Source organism: Xyrauchen texanus, chromosome 21 (genome assembly GCF_025860055.1).
Source record: "Xyrauchen texanus isolate HMW12.3.18 chromosome 21, RBS_HiC_50CHRs, whole genome shotgun sequence".
NCBI lineage: Eukaryota > Metazoa > Chordata > Actinopteri > Cypriniformes > Catostomidae > Xyrauchen > Xyrauchen texanus.
This window is the reverse complement of record NC_068296.1, coordinates 10,163,428-10,183,909: the sequence shown is the minus strand read 5'-3', so window position 1 is coordinate 10,183,909 and position 20,482 is coordinate 10,163,428. Positions and strand designations below refer to the sequence as shown.

Sequence of the window (20,482 nt, the reverse complement as noted above, 5' to 3'; positions counted from 1 at the left end):
AATAGCCCAGTGTCACACCCCTCCCCTGCTCTGATCTTTAATTCGCACACACAACAACACCTTGTGGAACCCTACTCCTTCCTCTGCTGCTACTCAATCTGCACTTATGATCTGTGAGGAGGATATGTGCCGGGACTTTCAGAAACAAAAGACTAGGTCATCTTCAGTCCCAGATGGTATCTCAACTGCCTGTCTGAAAGTCTGCGCTGACCAACTGGCCCCCATCTTCACACAGAACTTCAAAAGATCTCTGGAGACGTCTGAAGTTCACTGCTTCAAATGCTCGACCATCATTCATTCATCATCTGTCCTCAACAGACCTAGGTGTTATGCAAGGATCCTATGTGTGATCATGCCTTATCTTCTCTAAACCAAACTGACCCACCTCTCCTTGCCCACCCAAATCTGTAGATGGATCACCAGTTTTCTGTCAGATAGGCAGCAGCAGCTTCTGAGACTGGGGAAACTCACATCTGGGACCCTCACTATTAACACTGGTGCTCCTCAGGGATGTGTTCTCTCTCCACTGTTCTTCTCCCTGTACACAAATGACTGCACTGCAGTGGACCCCACTGTCAATCTCCTGAAGTTCACAGACAACACCTTTGCCAACATTGCCCCCATCTGTGACTGTAAAGAGTACATAAAGTTGGGAGGTTGATCAGCTGCAATCACAACAACCTTGAGCTGAACACGCTCAAAACAGTGGAGATGATAGTCGACTTCAGGAGAAATTCCCCTGCAACCCCCTTTGGTTCAGCCACCAAATCAGACAGAAGGAAACTACAATGGACAGTCTTGACTGCTGAGAGGATTATTGGTGCCCCCTGCCCACCCTCCAAGACCTGTACATCTCCAGACTGAGGAAACTTCAGAGAATCACTCTGGACCCCACGCACCCAGCCCACTTCCTTTCTGAACTGTTGCCCTCAAGCCGGCGCTACAGAGCAGGCTTGAGGGAAACTGAGTGCTAGGACATCCAGGCACAAGAACAGTTTTTACCCTCAGGCCATTTTCCATCTGAACAATTAAACTGCCTCAGAACTCCCACATAGTCCAATAGGCCCTAATGTAAATACATATCTCATGTACATATGCAGATTCACATATTTAATTCAATGACTGCACATACCCCTACCTTGCACACACATTACCACTTGCACATGTACATACGCCATTCTGTTACATGTCCTATTTATGTTGTGTTATGTCTATTTATACTCTTATTCTTTGTATCACTGTAATCTTATGTGTGCACTTGTTTCTCCTATCACCAAAAATAAATAAATAAATTCCTTGTTTATGTGAGAACACTTGGAAATAAAGCTTATTCTGATTCTGAAATGTCACACTTTTGATTTCAGAATTTGGCATCTTGGCAAATCTTAGCACATTTTAAGACATTGTTGAGATCTCTTCTGAAACTCTATCCTATACACATGAGGATACTAGTGTCTTTTTGCTTAGGAACAAAATTTGAGAAGTAAGCATCCATATTATATAAATTTAATGTCGTTGATGTATAGGATAAACAATTAAAATTTTAATCAGATATCATTTCAAAATTTTCTTTTCTCCAGGTATTCACTTGCACGGCTGCAGATCAGTTTTACGTTGGATGTTGGAACTGTTTTTTGTTTTCAGATTTGAAAAGATAAAATGCTTAATGCTCACCACTAGAAAAATAAAACTCCAGTCTATATTACATGTAGTCAAATAATTGGGCTGATGACTGTACATCATGTTGGTTCAACATAGCATTTCCATTAGCTTTTCTTCTTATGAACATCACTGTATAGCTTTCCAAAGTGCTGATAATTTTAGTCTAGTAAATGATGAGGGTACAGGCTGTTTTGATGGGTTATTTAATATTTGTTTTTTGGGTTACCTGTCTTTCTTCTGTCTCCCACTCACTTAATAGAAATTAAAAGCTGTATGTGGGCAGATAAAACACATTGCACCATAATCGACTGCTGCTCTCTCCTCAATAGGAGACACTTCATGGTCTATTAAAAGTGAATGGGATCCAATGAGGCAACAGGCAATAATTGGCATTTTCTGGCACAGTGATTTCAACAGTCAGGCTTAAGGACTTAAAAGCTATTAGTCCAGAGTCTAGTCCATTTTTCACTCTTTTCTATAGCAATATGTTAAAGCACATCCCTCTTTCAAGCCTCATTGCTGTAGATTACAGTGATGGCTGTGGTAATAGCACTGTGGTAGAGTGCAAAAGTAGGGTGGATTTCGAACCACACAGCAGCACTTGAAAAGATATAGGTGATATCAGAATGCCCTCTCAGTCTTACTACAGATGACACATTTCTAAACAAATGGAGTCTGTTATATAAACCCAATCAAACAGAAACCATATTCTGCTTTTCAAACCTTTCTGATACTTCAAAAGTTAGAGACAGATGTCTCTCCAAAAACAGGAAAGGTTGCTTGCAACGAGTGTCCCTAGTGCACAAGGGTGTATGGCAATTATGAAAGAATTCTCTGGAGCAAAAATGTATTATATCGATGGATTCTGTGGTGGAACAAACCTCCGCTCCCTCTCGCTATCGTTGCCCCACCTCTTAGTGCTGTACTTCAGCCTGGCTCACGACATGAGTTGAGCAGGAGAGTGAGAAGAGGTGCATAATTAATAATCCTCATACTTACAGTGGTGAATGAAGCACACCTGATGTGAATAATGCTTCATCACAGCTGTCATTAAAATATAGAGCGCACCTCTTCTCAAGGAAGCTGGCTTAAAAACTCCATGTGTGCATATACTGGCATCCTCGCATGCCCAGGATCAGAGCAGGGAGGGTAGGCCGAATTAGATGAGTCGCCGTACCCGGGCACATTCCACTCTCAGCTGCCACAGGCCAGGGAAGACAGGCCACCAAGGACACTGGCTCCCCATGTGCCGCAGATCCAGGAATGGAGCATGTGTTGCCGTTGGAGCCTGCTCAAGCATGTGCCATTTTTTGGACACTTCCCCACCCTTCACGGAGCCCTGTTTCATTGCGATGTCACCAGATTCCCCTTTATTTTGAACACCATTCCCCCGGACCCTTTATTTTCTCATTTTTTGGACAATTTATTTTTATTATTGTTTCAAATAAATGCCTCTCCGAGGCTTAACGCGACACCCACTGTGTCTCTTACTCACCCTGCCACAATGCTGTAAAATCAATATTCTGCCACAGGGTATTCACTGGTAGAGATTCAAACAGCTGCCCCATGGTGACTTAAAGCAGGAGCTGCAGAATCACTTTGGAAGGTGAAGATTTAGCCACATAAAAGGCATACTGAATTAAATTGAGGGGAAAAAATACACATAGCTTCTTTCTGCAAATAAATAAGCTGAGATCAGCTTCTAACACTAATAAACCCACATCTCACTTCAGCCATCAATTACTGTCTTGCCTTGGAAAGAGAAACTGCACTAACAGCGATGATATTACTTTAAGGTTCTCATTGGAAATTGCAAATCTCTAACAATTAGGAAAGTATCTTGCCTCCGGAGACCCTTCAAAGGCATTCATATTGAGCAGTTGTGAAATGTACCGTAAAGCACAGCACAATTAAATGTACCCTCCCCTACTTTACATTTCCTACAGTGACAGAATTAGCTTCTCCATTCACTCCTTATGCAAATTTGGCCCTAATAGTCTGCTGATGTGAGGTCGGTTCTGCTTGCTGTTGTAAAACAGTCCATTTTCCCTGAAATATATCCTGCTGATTGATTATTAAACCACAAATGACCTTTCCTCTCCATCAGCGGAACACATCTTAATCTTCTTGGCCCTGTGTGCTGCTTACTAATTAGCCTACTACACCTAGACATCAGCAGCACACTTGAAGACCACGCTAGAACCACGCTAGTCTGATTAAAAAAAAAACAACAGATTGCCTTACCTCAATCAACAAAACATCTCACCTCAATCATAAGAAAGTTTCACCCCAGTCAGCATAAAGACTAAAACCTCTGCTCATCTTTCATTTATTTTCTAAAGGTCATGACTGTGTTGTTGCACTAATTCTTGTCTCACATAGTTTTTTTGTTAGTGGTCCTGAGAGACTCAAGTGGTCTATTATTTGTGTTACCAGTAGAAGTTGACTTGGACATAGATTGTAGAGAACATAAAGTAGGCAAAACGAAATGGTTCTTTTTGAAACGCATCAATGGAAATCTCCTACTTAATTAGCCTTGCTAGAAAGCTTAGTTTAAGTAGTCATCCAAAGAATATACAATAAATTCAACTGATATCCTTTGATTTCACAATAGTTGCAGACTAATAGTAGCTCCCTGTGGCATTTAGGCATTAGAAAAATCGACTAAAAAGCCTATATCTCTATGCTTTAATTCAGGTGTTAGGTTAGTCTAAGGTTAATTCTTTATCAAGTTTTAAATTAACAACACCTACTCCCATACCCTAAACCTTAAACCTAAATCTAACTGATAGGGTCATAAATAGAAAATGTGAAAAAATTGCAGTAAAGGAAACACAACATTTTGTGATGCTTCTATGACACTTTTGAGTAAAAATCTTAAAATGTCATAAGATAACATTGAGTGAGGAACATGGCAAAAAGTGTTAATGAACATGATAGGGCGTTTTCCAAACAGCTTTTTTTGTGCCCTCAAATGGCACTATGGGAAGGTGTCAACAAGACACAAAGGGTACATTCGTACAGTAGTCATGCTTACTTCAGAATGCCCACATCAAGAGCTCTGTCCTTTGGAGTGAGTAGGGCATAGGGATGATCGCTATTGACTGGAATTTGCCCATAATCCACCGTTTTACTTGTGATTTGTGTGAAAGGTATTAAAGTAATTGTTGTTTTAGCTCCTTTAGTATTTACAGTACATTTCAACAGGAAACTTACATGATATGTACAACAAGCCATGTAAAAATAATTTTGCACAAATTTAGGTATAGTAACATGATTTTATGAAACCAGGTAGAGATTATCGATCTAGAATCAGTTAGAACATAAATGCACTGAAAGCAAGTTCAAAATTGTCATTATATTAAAACTCCTCAGGATGTTAATTGGTCAGCTCCACTGTTTTCCAGGTTATCCCCGTTACGCTGTGGTTGGGGATCACGGATCTGGTGAGTACCACCTGCGGATCCAGAAGGTGGAGCTGATGGATGATGCCGTGTTCGAGTGCCAGGCCATCCAGGCTGCCATAAGGTCCCGTCCCGCCCGACTTACAGTCCTAGGTTAGTCACAATTCCAGCATATGTAAAAATCAACGAAAAAAGTCCTGCCGAAACCTTACTGTGGCCACAAAAATTGTTTGGACCAGTTTTGGACTTGGACCAAAATTGTTAGATCCATAAGACATGGTTAAAAATTTATCAATTTCATTGAATTAGATGCAAAATACCAAATGGCATCTGCAAATAAATGATTTCTCAGAAAAAAAATTCCCTTTTCTAAAAATAAGTGTTTTTGTGCATTCTTTATAATAAATGACTTTTTAGGTTTGATAATTTGTTATAATGCAAATACATTCATGCATTTTTAGGTGTTGCTTATGTGGACACAGTATTTGCACATGCATCTTTGATACATTCTTGAATGTCTGTGCAAATCCAATTCATGTCCTTTTTTTAAAAGAGAAAATTCAATGTAACTTTTCTATTTCTTTTATATATCTTTCATTCATCTATCCTTGAGCTTGAGTGCAGCTGACAATAATATACAGTGTAAAAAAAATATTTTTCACTGACCAAACTCCTATGCACTATCGTAAGTTTGCAGTTTTAATTTCCTGCTGCAAATATCACCATCTTTATTATTAAATCATAGAGGTCATTGAATCTTAATTAAGTTTTATTGGGTTATTATTCAGCATTGCTGTTTCTGCGATATTGGACAGCCTCAGTATTATCGGTGCCCTGGCTGTAATCAACCTTCAAGCAGGTTTATCTGCTCTAAAGATAGACCAGCACCCACCCACACACACCCAGCATGTTATAGCTCTTCCCCTGCAACAGTGGGCAGAACTGAGGGTTACTGGGTGAGCACTGAGTGGGGTTGGGTTTGGGGTTAGTTAATAGAAGGGGTGGGGTAAGCCGTAGAGCATATCTTCTCAGCTGCCGGAATGTGATCCGCTTTATTGATCTGCACTAATGAAAAGTGAGAATAATGACCTGCATAGGAGGATGTAGTAAGGGAAATTAGAGGAAGAAAAATAAAAAAATGTGTTCTATGGTCTCCCCACTGCTCTCACCTACAAATAAGACTTATTTGTTAATTATAAAAGCCTTAGCATGGATCAACACACTGTCACCTAAATTCTACAACTACAGGTATCTGCAACCACCCTCTATGATCAGTGCTTCATTATAGATATTTTTTTGATTTAGGCAAAAAAAAAAAAACAAAAAAAAAACATTGGTGGATGAATTTGTAGCAACGTTACATACTGTTTAGTTTATCATCATTCTCTCCTGCTATGATCATTATTAAATGGGCCTTAATTTGTTCTGCTTTAAAACAATGGGTGATGATAACGCTAATTATCCACAATGAACTCAAAACCAAGACACTCAAGTTCATTTCGGATTATTTGAATTTCCTTTCAAGTTGGTCACCAAGGTGTAGTGGCTTTGTGATATGTGTGGAATTTTTGTATAGATTTTTTTATGAGACCAGATAAAGATTTCAAAGAACTTTCATTTCTCACACACTTTTTTTACAACAACCTCACACTTAAAGGTTATTCCTGCGGCACCAAATGCAATTGCTTACTATATTTCTTTGAAAATTATAGAATGAAGAAACAGAATCTTAAAGGTCTTCCTTCATGAAATAATGACTTGTTGGTTCAATCAGAGCACCTTAAAATAGCGTGTGAAAGTGAAGAATTTAGAACAGAACTAATTTACTATTGCAGACGTACATGTGATAGAATAGAATAGAATAGAATAGAATTAGGGCTGTCAATTTAACATGTTAGTTCATTCAGTGCAATTAATTATTTAAAAAATAATGTTTAAAGAATGTACGCAATTAATCATATCCCCAAACCATAATAAGAAATATTACTTCCATCAGCAATTCATGATTGAAGTACCACCTGTTTTCTCCAGAGGGCATTAAGCAAAAATCTAGCTGTATAGGAAATGTGCAGCTTATGCAGAGAACAAATCACTCTCAGAGAGATCTGACACGAATACGTTTTTGCGTTCAAACTCATTTTGATGGAGCGCAAATTGGAACGCATATGTCAAGATTCACTGTTGTCTGCCATGTGTTTCTCCCCTGTCATCTGTTCCCAGACTACACTTCCCATAATTCCCTGCTCTCATCTCTGCCAGCTGTCCTTCATTGTCCTCACCTGTGTTTTATTTAGTCATTATCCTTTGTGTATTTAAAGCCCTTTTGTTTGTATCATTGGTGGTCAGTTGTTGCATGTGTTTGACCTCTCTTGTGTTACCTGAGTCCATGATAGATGTTTCCTGTATTTTTCCCACTGTGGATGTTTTCTCCTGACCCAGTCCCCATCCTGTGGCCGCATCCCAGGCCTCCTGACCCAGTCCCCATCCTGCGGCAGTTGCCCAGGCCTCCAGACCCAGTCCCCACCTTGAGGTCATCCCCTTGGTCTCCAGACCGTCCCTCAGATCTGCTCTGGTCACCTTGGTCTCCTAGCCGTCCGCCTGACCTGCTCTGGTCTCCCTGGTCCCCGGCTCCATCTTGGCCCTGCCTTCCTATCTTTGCCCTATTCCCTCACCCCCCCATGGACTGCCTGTTTGCCCCTTGTGCCCCCCTTGGACTGCCTGTTTGCCCCTTGTGCCCTCCTTGGACTGCCTGCCCCCCAAGCATCCCCTTCACTCCATGGACAATTAGTTTTTTGTTTTTGTGTTTTTTTTTGGAGCGTCTAGAATCTGCTCCTTAGAGGGAGGGCTATGTCACGATTCTCTTTTGTCTGCCCTGTGTTTCTCCTCTGTCATCTGTTCCTGGACTACACTTCCCATAATTCCCTGCTCTCAACTCTGCCAGCTGTCCTTCATTGTCCTCACCTGTGTTTTATTTAGTCATTATCTTTTGTGTATTTAAAGCCCTGTTGTTTGTATCATTGGTGGTCAGTTTTTGCATGTGTTTGACCTCTCTTGTGTTACCTGAGTCCATGATAGATGTTTCCTGTATTTTTCCCACCGTGGATGTTTTCTTTGTTCCTGTGTTTGCCAGTTATTTGTATGTGTTTATCTTTCCATTCAAATCCATAGCCGCACCTAGATCCAGCTCTCTCTCTTGACTTTTTCTTAACGTTAATGCAGGGACCTCTTTTTCTTAGTTTCAAATTACATTTAACTTGACATCAACCTAAAAACGGTATGTTTATGATGCGATGCAACCAAAGTGAGTTGTTTCAGAAGCATAATTCTGACACAGGTGCACAGTAACGCATCCTAAGACATGCCCTTATAATAATTCTCGGACTGACTGATTACAAAATTGATTGCTGTGAACTGTAGGCCAATGCTTCGCATATGTTTAATAATATGGAAATAAACAATATTTTGGATTCTAAAGACACTTTTATATTGTCTTATCAATGCTTTTTTTTCATCTGCCACAATTATGTAATGTGTTTTATCTAAAAAATTAATTATGATATTATATATATACAAATTATAGTATATATATATAATAACTTTACTTAAATAACCATTTACAATTATTTAATTATTGTAATTTGAGGGAATTTCTCAGCAAATATTTATGTGATTCATTTGAATAATTAATCGACATACCATGTAATTAATTTTATTAAAAATTTTAATCTACTGACAGCCCTAAATATATTATAATACATTATAATATACAGTAATTTAAAAGCAGTTCAGGTTGGCTGGGTTTCAAAAACAACAGTGTAAATGTTAGATGGACCAATACTAAATTTGACCACAATGAGAGACATATTTTAAGTATTTGAAAATATTAGAATATTTAAAAGATAATTTTTCATGTCATTCATAAGTTTTTAACGTCTTAAAGAAAATCATAAATCCCTTATTTATTATATGATTCTAAGTTACAATTGACTGAAGGAATAAATAACTCAAGGTGTATGAAGCACACAAACTTAAGAATTATGATCATTTATTGTGAAAGCACTAAAATAGAAAACTAATCATCATAAGCGCAATTATCTGTTTGACAATTAAACATCAGCCAAATATCTTATCATGACAAACCTAGATAAAAAAAAAAAAACAACGACATATTTCATCCTAGAAAAATTACACACATCACCGTTAAGCCTCAAGCTTTTGGAATGCATGGGTGGCTAGATCTTCTAGCCTGTGCTTATAATATATGCTAGCATTGTTGCAGAGTGTTCTCTGGGCTGTCATTTACAATGTCAAGATGCCCAGTCTGAGCAGCGTTGATGACAGGAATCTCCCCTGTATTCCTTACCTGACAGCTGAAGTGGTCCCTCCGTCCTCCCCATATCAATTCATGACTCAGCCTTCCCTCACATACTGACTGAACATCTGCTGAAGACTGGGACAGGTGTACTCTCTACAGACACAGAGTTCACAACAGTCTGGATCAGCCATTCCTGCTAAAGGCTTTGATATCTGATCAAGCATTGAGAAGTTTAGAAAACTGAAACTAAACTCTATGCATTATCGAGTCCTGCATACAAAACAGATGATTGCTAGGCGGAGTTATCTCTTGCCCTCAGATGAACCTCTGCTTTTCACCAGTCTCTCAAGTACTTCAAATATAATTTATAGAGTTTTAAATGACCTCTGTGACCTTGGTTTAATGCAAACAAAAAACAAACACATTCACACACTTAGACAAATACAAAAATACATACCTCATCTCTCTCAGATGAACCTCTGCTTTTCACCAGTCTCTTAAGTACTAAAAATAAGATTTTTAGAGTTTTAAATGACCTCTGTGACCTTGGTTTAATGCAAACTAAAAATCACTCTAAATTCATACTGTTGAAGTAGAAGTTTACATACACTTAGGTTTTAAGTCATTAAAACTAATTTATTTAACCACTCCACAGATTTGATTTGGGCAAACTATAGTTTTGCAAGTTGTTTAGGACATCTAATTTGTGCATGACACAAGTTATTTTTCCAACAATTGTTTACAAATAGATTTTTTCACTTTTAATTGACTATATCACAATTCCAGTGAGTCAGAAATTTACATTCACTAAGTTAACTGTGCCTTTAAGCAGCTTTGAAAATTGATGGCAAGCCTATCAGAAGCTAAATGGCTAATTGGAGTCAATTAGAGGTGTGCCTGTGGATGTATTTTAAGGCCTACCTTCAACATCAGTGCCTCTTTGCTTGACATCATGGAAAAATTGAAGGAAATTAGCCAAGACCTCTGAATAAAACAAAAACAAATTGTGGACCTCCACAAGTCATCTCGGTAACTGTTGTTACCTCAGTTTCCTGAAGGAGAGAACAACACATTGTGTCAATGTAGTGACACAAGGGGTCACTATTGGGAGCCCCAAACACCTCTAATATTTGAAAAAAGGCCAAGGGAATTGTGCATGCCACTCCCCCGGACATATGGGTATAAAATGAGCTGGCTCGCAACCACTCATTCAGCGTTTGTGCTGAGGAGCCGAGACAGGGTCCGGGACATTTCAGCGGGTAGTACAGTGTTGTGGAAAGAGGCACACAATGTCTCGTTCCCTCCATCAGGGAATGGAGATTACAAAAGTAACCAAGACTATCTGTCACTCAATCGAGAGTGTGTCGATGTAGTGACACTAGGGTTCCCTATACAAAACACCACAACTAGCTGAACTGTGTTACGTGGGCTGCCGATGCAGGTGCAAGCAAGCCACTGCTTGCATAATAACAGGTGCACTCGGTCTGAACGTAGCCTCCCCCCATGCAAAGAAAATGTCGCATAGTTCCTCACACCCTGTATCTACAATGGGATCTTTTCTACTTTTATCTACTTTTCTTTTTTTCTGGCTGGGGCCAAATGTATTTGCATCGGGGAAGGTGTTCTTTCCGAGAAGGAAAAGACACCGCAGAGACCACATCCTGCCCAAAGGGGAGGATAACATGTGGCAGATACGTCACGTGGACTTACCAGCTGCACGTGGAAGAGGCACCATTGTAGGTCCTACCCGGAGGGGAGGAGCTCTACAAACGTGGCGACCGGAGGCAAGGGGAGCGTTGCTCAAGGGAGACGTGGATCTATCGACAGGGAAACCGTACCATGGAAAATATATCACATGTGGAGCACCTACCCCAGTACAGGGCATCCTGGCACACATACCTGGACTGGACATCAAGGGTCCACCATGTCGTGAACTCGCATGGGGGGAAAAGCGCACGTCTTCCCCTCCCGGAGGGGAAATGCGCTGTACACAAGCGGTACACCTGGCCAGCTGCCCCGCATACTTACTTATTTGTACCTGACAACACATTGGACAATACTGGCTCAACCCAGAGATTATAAAATCTTGTGAAGGCATTGGGTGTTGCCCAGCCCACTGCCCTGAAGATGTTTGATAGAGAGGCACCATTGGCCAGTGCCCATGAGGATGCCACACTCCTTGTGGAGTGAGCTCATCATCCCAAAGGGGTGGGCATGCCCTGGGCCTCGTATGCCAATGCAATGGCATCCACAATCCAGTGGGCAAGCCTCAGTTTGGAGACAGCATTCCCTTTAAGAGCTGCTCAGAGCACCTAAAGCTCTGCGTGCGATCCAAGTAGAGGTGCAAATCACACACTGGACACAGCAACGACGAGGTTGGGTCTGCCTCCTCCTGGGGCAGCGCTTGCAGGCTCACCACCTGATCCCTAAAAGGGGTCGTGGGAACCTTGGGCACATAGCCCAGTTGGGGTCTCAAGACCATGTGAGAGTACCCCGGACAGAACTCCATTCAGAGTGATCAGAGTTAAACATACAAGATTATACTCAAAACATCAAACATTCAGCATCAAATATACGGTTTAGTTGTACAAGAAAAGTCACAGTTTCTAAACTAAATCTGCCCAGATATCAAGCCTTACTTGGGAAATCCTGTGTGATTTCAGCTGGGTTGTCCGTTTGAATTCCTGTTGCGTTGAGCAGTCAGGAGAAAACGATCTGGAATCGGTCCTTTGTCTTACGCTCATCAGCAAAAAGACGCATCTCTGCTTTGTTCCTTGGGTCCGATGATGGATAGAAATGCAGGCAATGGTCAAAGTTTATAGAAAATGAGGGAAAAGGGAAGCTGGTTGCCTTTCCGTTTTCTAAATAAATTCACTGTTGTCTTGAAGTGAAAATTAATGCACTGGTTGTAGTACGTATACGACTAGACTGGAACAAAGCTAAGTTAATCGTACTCTACCATGGCCAAATGGTGAGGTTAGAAAAACGTGGTCTCTTTGACCTTTGTACAGAAGGAGGGAAACTCCTTTGTATGTTTTTTCAAACCGCTGGCTTAGAAGCTGGGCGCAGAGAGGCCAAAATCAAATCTTTCCACTAGTTTTGTTGACAAGATGACATCATTGGTCATAGGCCGCTTTTTGACCAATGAAATTTGAGATTGGATCCATGGGTGGGACTTCTAATCCAGCTGTGAAACTGTGAAGGACTCTGGGAAACAGAGTTCAATTTCTCACCTTTGATCATAGAACAAAGGGCCATGCGGTCTCCGCTGCCATTTTGATTGGGCAAGGCCCTACACCATGGTCATGTTCTCGCTGTGAGAACACAAACCATCCACGAACACTGCCTCAACGTGAGGCAGCTCTCGTGGCCGTCAGAGGCAGAGAGATAGCGACCGCACCCAGGAACTACACACAGATGGAAAGGCATCTAAAAAAGACGCTGTTCGTCAGTGCACAATCTTTTAGAGGTAATATACAATTTTTTCTGCAAGAATTTATACTCTCTTAGCTGTCGAAGGTGCATAATCTGCATCAATCATGCAGAGAGGGAGAAAGCCGCTGAAATGCAGTGTATATCCAACAGCATACACTTCTCGTCTGTGAGGTGAATGGAACGGGAGTGGAACTCGCTGCTCAACACCGCTCGGCTCCGAAGAAAAAATCTGAATGAGTGGTTGTGAGCCAGTTCCTTTTATAACCTGTATGTCCAGGGGAGTGGCATGCAAATTCCACTCGCCTATTCCCATTGGACTTTTCTCAAAGATCAGAGGTGTTTGGGGCTCCCAAGAGTGACCCCTAGTGTCACTACATTGACACAACGTTGAGTGAGTGACAGATATGGAACTGGATTATCCTTGGGAGCAATTCCCAAATGCCTTTAGGTACCACCATCTGAATCATTCCAGCAATTTATTGTGAGAAGCTTGTGGAAGGCTACCAAAACATTAGACCCAAGTTAAACAATTTAAAGGCAATGCTACCAAATACTAATAAATTGTATGTGAACTTCTGACCCATTGGGAATGTGATTAAATTAATAAAAGCTGAAATAAATCATTATCTCTACTATTATTCTGACATTTCACATTCTTAAAATTAAGTAGTGATCTTAACTGACCTAAGAGTTTAAATGTATTTGGCTAAGGTGTATGTAAACTTCTGACTTCAACTTGAAGTTTATACAATTCTAGAAGACCTACATCATCTAGTATGTCCACTGTGACATGAGATTGTAAATCCAATCAATATAGACTGAACCCATGAACTTTGCACACTACATGTGCTGAACTATTGGATTGTTGAAGGACCTCTGGAGGTCAGCATTGCTGAATTTTGTATGGAGACAGGAAAAGAGCAATTCTTCTTTCAGTTGCACCCTTGCCCTTTAGACTAATTATATATTCCTCATGAGGTTCATCCTCACCATCTCACATGCCCTTGCAACACTAATCTTAGTGTCCATCTCACGAGAAAATGGACTCTAGACATAAAGTAATGTAGCGAGACCAGTAGGACTTACTATTGTCTGTGGATCTGTGGAACATCTTTTTTTGTTCAACAGAAGAATGAAATTCAGGTTTGGAATAACATGAAGGTGAGTAAACAATGAGAAAAAGGTAATTTTTGTGTAAATTGCCCCTCTAAACATTGATATTTTTGATCAGTTCTCTGAACCTCTCTCTTAAACTAAAATTTGCTCTTTCTCCATTGTCACAATGGTTCTCATTCAGCTTCCCTAAAATAAAAAATAAAAATAAACAGTGGAGATCCAAAGTAATAACATGAGTAGTCAGATGATCATATGCCTTACTTTATCTTATAAGTCCTGAAATAGCCCATTAAAATATTTGCTTTACAAGAGATTAACTTCTTTTAAAATACAAGGGCTAAATGTACCCCAATCATTTCTCATTTCCACAAATGCATAGTTAGAAATTCATAACTAATGTAATATCAAGTGTCCTTGTGGGAAAAATAGATACTTATAGATAACTCTTGGAATTTGTATTACTTTGCATTTTGGAGTCTCAACGTCTAAGCCTATCATTTGATAAACAGTTTCAAGGCATAATGATTATTAACTTTTAATTGAAAATCATGAGATGCGAGAAACCGCTCAACATCCATTGAAAAACGTAGTGCTTATAGTCTTATGAAGATAAACAAAGGTCATCAACTCGAATCCAGTTTGCATTTACCCACAAGTGTGATGCTGTGTAAACAATTAAACTCCATTTAATTTCCTCCTTAGTGAGAGAAGATATTCTAAGTGAGCTACATATGAATTTATGCAAACAAAAATGCTAGACCAAGCAGTAAAATATTTCATGTCATATGAATGCAACAAACCATAACGTATAAACTGTAAACTACAACATTGGCTTGACCAATGGTGTGAGTTTGGGGTGGGACTATCAGTTTGTATCTACAACCAATGGAATACTAGGGTGAAGTTTCTGGAATATGTTTGAAAACATATTTGGTTATGCTAATGAAGCAGAAATTAAAGTATGAAATTAAAGTCCCATTGTCAAAAATCACCGCAATTGTTGTGATCATTCAGAACTTTCTAAATCCCATCTATCTGGCATACCTTCATATTTCTTTTTCTGCGTTTTTGTACGATTGTAGATACAGTTACTGATTCTTACTAAATCAAATGTTAGTAACTAAAATGATTAGTGGGGTTGTGTTCCATTATGCATGTGAATTTGCACATACAACTTTGAACAAAAAATCATGCAGATGTTATTTAAATGGATGATTTGTTTTCCGTGGAGTTCCACCCTGCTGGGCTGTGACCTCAGACACATCTGCAAACACACTTCTGAATATGATCTTACAGATGTGAGTTTGTACATATGTTTGGCTACTTACAAATGTCATGTTGTCAGTGCTTAAGTGATATAATTCATATTCTAACCTGTTGATTAAGGGCAAAGAGACATCTTTTGTCTTTTATCATCTATTATTTCATCAACAGCAGACCACAAAGCACACACAAAATCACACTCAGAATCAATCTGTTTTGCTGGTTTTAAAGAGGTTTTAGTCTTGGTCAGGCTGGGCAAAAAATTTAAAGGAATGTCTAGAAGTCTTACTGATTCTTTATCCTTTCAACACCATCATAAACACTTCAGCTTCCACCCACAACCTTATCACAATCTGATCCTACCATTCCTTTTCAGGCAGAGGGTACCCAACCATATCTTATTACTCCCTCTCTTTTCCAACCTACTGCATGTTCAAAGGCCATGACAATCCTCTCAAAATAAAAAATGGGTCTCCCTGTAATGGTCACACCAAAACTCAGCCCACATGCACCCCCAATGCCTCAGTATCTTTTTTTTCCTCCACACTTTGATGCTTATTCAAAAGGTAAATCTTATTTCCTTTCCATCTCGTTTGGATTATCCACCCCTGATTCCATTCCGCTTTAACTCAGACAGGTAAAGTCTGTTTAGAAGGGAAGGCAATCTGGCTGGGCATCACTCATGCATAGAGCTGTTGAAATACATTCAGAATCTGTCAAGTAGAGAGAAGCAAGCATAATGGGGAGAAAGAATATGGATCTTTTAGTGTTGTCCATACAATTCTGCCTCCTGCAAAGCAACACATTAGTGACAGCGCTTTGAAGGGAGCTTTGATTTGGGCCAGTGAGCAACGTATGTCACTTGTCTCCTTTCCTTGCATGTTTTCGAATTCTACTTCATAGTCTTTCTTTGTATTTTGTTGCTGATCATTCTATCAAACCCCGCAGCATCCATCTGAGCAGGTGATGGGAGACATTGCTGAAGCAGGCAGGCCCCCATTGTTGTGCCAGACATGTCAGTGGAGAAAGAAACATTGCTCTTAGATCTCACCATTCAGTTCCCACCAGATTGCTTTCACCCATGGTCAAAACATTGCTCCTCTAGCTATGCACTGGATTTGAGGCCATATCACCTCACTCGTCCAAAATCTTATTTTTGATGTCCAGAACTGGAAATGAACCAATATATCCTCTACTGCAATTACTAAGGCATCAAACCCACTCCAGAAAAAAAGAACATGTCTTTCTGTCTCTCTAATGCCCTTCCTGTAGCTCCTAGAACTGAAACATTGCCCATCCAATTGATTTAGAAACCTTTAAAGGATCCAGTTGATTGAAGCAATGTTTCAGTCCATTTGGTTTGTTAAAAATCAATTTGCCTGTGTGTTATTTATTGTTTTCTTCAGCCACACATTCCAAATAAAAAGTCTTGTCACCTTGAATCAGGTCTGCTTCAAGACCTTTCTGGCTTATGCAGTACTTTTTGAACTCAGTAACTTTTATATTAATGAATATGCTTGTGTTGTAATTCAAGAAAGTACACCAGGAAAAAAAATTGGCATGGACAAGTTTAGGGACTTAAACAAATCAGAATGGTCTCACTCCATCCAGGTTGGTAATATTACAGAAAATATGTATGATAAGCACATTTGCAATCCCTCACTGAACAATGGCTAATTTTAGCTCTCCATGATGTAATTTTCCTGCAGTTACATGTCATTTACGGATACCTTTCCTAAGTATTATAGACATTATAATTTGTGAGTAGAACATCACTTTTGATGGAAAGTGACATTGAGGGCATAGGAAAACATGTTTTGTTTGAAATGTTTTCATTAGAGGAAAGGAAAAATAAAGATACAAGATTTCATAATAAATGTTTTATATGTACAGTTTTATATCCTGTTTCATCCTGTTGTGTAACGTTTAAGTCCCTAAGCGCTTTGGTAACCTCTAAGTTTAAAAAAGCGCTATATAAGTGCAGACCATTTACCATATATATATATATATATATATATATATATATATATATATATATATACAGTATATACATATTATATGATGTTCAAAGGATAGTTTGTAGTTTATCCAAAAAAAACATAAACTTTATCATCACCCTCACATTGTTTTAAACCTATGTGCCATTATTTCTAAAGTTTTATATGAAATACTATATTTAACAGATTTTTCTGGGTGCTCCTTTTATACAATAACAGTGAGCAATGTGAACAAAAAAGCATGAAAATTTTTTCAGAAATGTTGTCCATCCGACATTATAAATTATTGTTATATTACAAATCTTCTGAAGCCATACCATAGCTTTATGCAAGAAAATAACAGAAATTTAAGCCATAGTGTGTTGTTAACTATCAAAGCAGAATATGCTTGAATATTGTATGCCCACGTATAAATTATATACAGGAGCTACTGAGGAAGGGAATATTTTTTGTAAATGTCAACTTACTGTATATTTTTGTCTGTTCTTCAAACCAAGCTATTGTTCCCTGTCTGTCACTCACTCAAATTTGTGTTGATGTAGTGACAATAGGAGTTCGATCTTGAGAGCCTAATCACCTTTGCTTTATTCACAAAAGGCCAATGAAAATTGGTGAGTGGAATTTGCATGCCACTCTTCCCCCAGAGTATAAAAGGAGATGCATCACTCCAGAAAATTTTTTCTTTGGAGTCGAGCACATGTTTTTGTGTGTTCGTCCTCTCACCTTGCTGTCAGTTGGATCTACGGCGCATTACAGCAGTCACCCTTGCACGGATGTGCTTCCCCTGGGTGCTTCGGCGACTGAGTACACACGTGTAAAGAAAAGAGTATATTTTCAAAAAGAGTATATTTCCTTCTGAAAGAGCTCACACAAATGGCTGGCATCTTTTTAAAGGCAGGCTGCTGCGAACATCGGGCTTGAGTGGAATTCAACGTCCTGCCCTGAGCGTTCACGGCTAGATGATTGGATTCTGGGCTCGGAAGGTAACTCACGGCCGCAGCGTTTCTTCCCAGAAGTGCGTGAGGAGCTCGCGAAGTCATGGAAAACACCCTTAGCCTGCTTGTCAATTCTGACTAACCTCAACGGTGGGGTGGCTGAGGGATTTGTTGAGCTTCCCCAGGTAGAGCGCACTGTTGTGGTGCATTTATGCCTGCAGGACGCAGCCACCTGGAGGAACCGACCAAGACTCCCTTCCAAAATGTGTAAGTTTTCTTAGTCCCTAGTGGCGAAGGCTTACAACGCCGCGGGTCAGGCTGCCACCACCCTGCATTCCACGGTCATCCTGCAGGACCACAAGGCCAAGGCACACAAAGATTTGCACAAGGGTAGCACCGACCAAGACCCTCTCACAGAAAAGTAGCACCACCTGCCCGTAAGCCGGCTGCCAGAAACTTTGAAGCGGCCCTGTGACAGGCGACCCAGAGATAAGGTGACTTGCTGGCTAGACACAGGCGAGTGCATGGGACCCACGTGCTGCCCTGGGTCACAAGGTAAGTATTTTAACATCGCCGGTTGCCCCGGTACCCAAATTGTCAGCAAAAGAGCAGTTTCCTCATTTCCAAGAGGAAAGAGGACAGCGTTGCCACTGAAACAATTTCAGAGACTCCTGGGGCATATGGCAACCTCGGTGGCAGAACCCCCTTTCGGGTTGATGTATATGAGACCACTCCAGCACTGGCTACAGACTCGAGTCCAAGGTAGGCTTGGCACTACGGTACCCAGTGCGTGACTATCACCCCGCGCCTCCTGGATGGGAGGCCCGACTTGATCACCAGGTTCCTCAAGGGGGCGAGGAGATTAAATCCTCCTAGGCTGCGCCTAATTCCCTCTTGGGATCTCACTGTGGTCCTACCTGCCTTACAGAGAATCCCCTTTGAGCCCCAGGAGCAGGCCGATCTCAGCACTTTGTCTCTGAAGATGGCCCTCCTGGTGGCAGTCATTTCTATCAAGAGGGTGGGGGACCTACAAGTGCTCTCTGTCACCAGCAATGCCTGGAGTTCAGGCCGGCTCACTCTCACGTCATCTTGAGACCTCGGCCCGGTTACATGCCCAAATTTCCCACTACTCCCTTTCGGGACCAGGTGGTAAACCTGCAAGCGCTCCCCACAGAGGAGGAAAACCCGGCCTTGTCATTGCTATGTCCAGTGCACGTCCTGCGCATCTATCTTGACCACACGCAGAGCTTTAGACGCTCTGAGTAACTCTTTTTCTGCTTTGGAGGTCAGTAGAAGGGGAAAGCTGTCTCCAAACAGAGACTGGCCCATTGGATTGTGGATGCCATTTCCTTGGCTTACCAATCCCAAGACCTGCCATGCCCCTTGGGAGTCTGGGCGCACTCCACAAGAGGTGAGCACTGTCAAGGGGCTCTCTAGCGGACATATGCAGAGCAGCGGGTTGGGATACACCCAATACTTTTGCATGATTTTACAACCTCCACATTGAACCAGTTTCAACCCAAGTGTAACAGGGTAACAGCAGGTAGGACGGGCGGCCGTTCGGGTGTATCGTTTGCACTTGCGCCTTTTCCCTTTCCAGGTTATAATGTGCGCTATTTGTCCACAAACAGTTCCCCATAACTGGTGAACACTCTTTAATATCTTAAGCAATATTCGGTTGCAAAATGATTGTGATGAGTGATGCTGCCAGGCCAAGTACCCGTGGTATGCCACTTTTAAATTGAGCCTGCATACTTCAGCTCAGTGCCCCTACGTGATAATTCCCCTTCGGAAATCCAGTATGATGCGTTTCCAATGTTCGTTATCCCCTAAGGTGAATCCTCTGTTTCCCCTCGACAAAGCTGAGCTTGGCCACTGTTGCTGTGTATGCTCTCCATAGATAGGGTCCTCCCAGTGGCTTCATTCCATATGTGAACTTCCCTGTCAGTTAGTCCATGTGAGGTATTCTCCACATGTTAATCTTTCTCTGGTAGGATGTGGTCTCCATAGTGCTTTCCCTCCTGGAGAGGGAATAGTGCTTCCCCAGCACTATCCTAGCTGGTGTTCGGCAGGATACAAAAATCAGGAAAGGCCACCGCCTGTAGACTCCTCGGGTAAGTGTCTCCTCCCACCCTTATCAGGATCAGGGACGCCTTACCTAAATTCACTGGAATGTCACGACGTGGTCGAGCACTTGCTGCAAGGCACTCAACAGCTTGCCTGTGTCTGCTCTAAAGATCGAACCCCTATTGTCGCTACATCGACACACCATCTCGTTCCCTCCATTAGGGAACAGAGGTTACATCTGTAACCAAGACATTTTGGTTCAGAACACTTGGAATATACTGCATGAGT

At 41.0% G+C, this 20,482-nt stretch overlaps 1 protein-coding gene across 1 annotated transcript in view; it reads left to right on the top strand.

The window, feature by feature from the left end:
* The window catches only part of LOC127661993 (kin of IRRE-like protein 3), a 245,909-nt gene that overhangs the window by 160,699 nt on the left and 64,728 nt on the right, over window positions 1-20,482 (top strand). Inside the window, exon 3 of the mRNA XM_052153000.1 lies at window positions 5,070-5,219. Within this exon, the coding sequence (XP_052008960.1) occupies window positions 5,070-5,219 (150 nt within the window). The remainder of the gene's footprint in view (window positions 1-5,069; window positions 5,220-20,482) is intronic.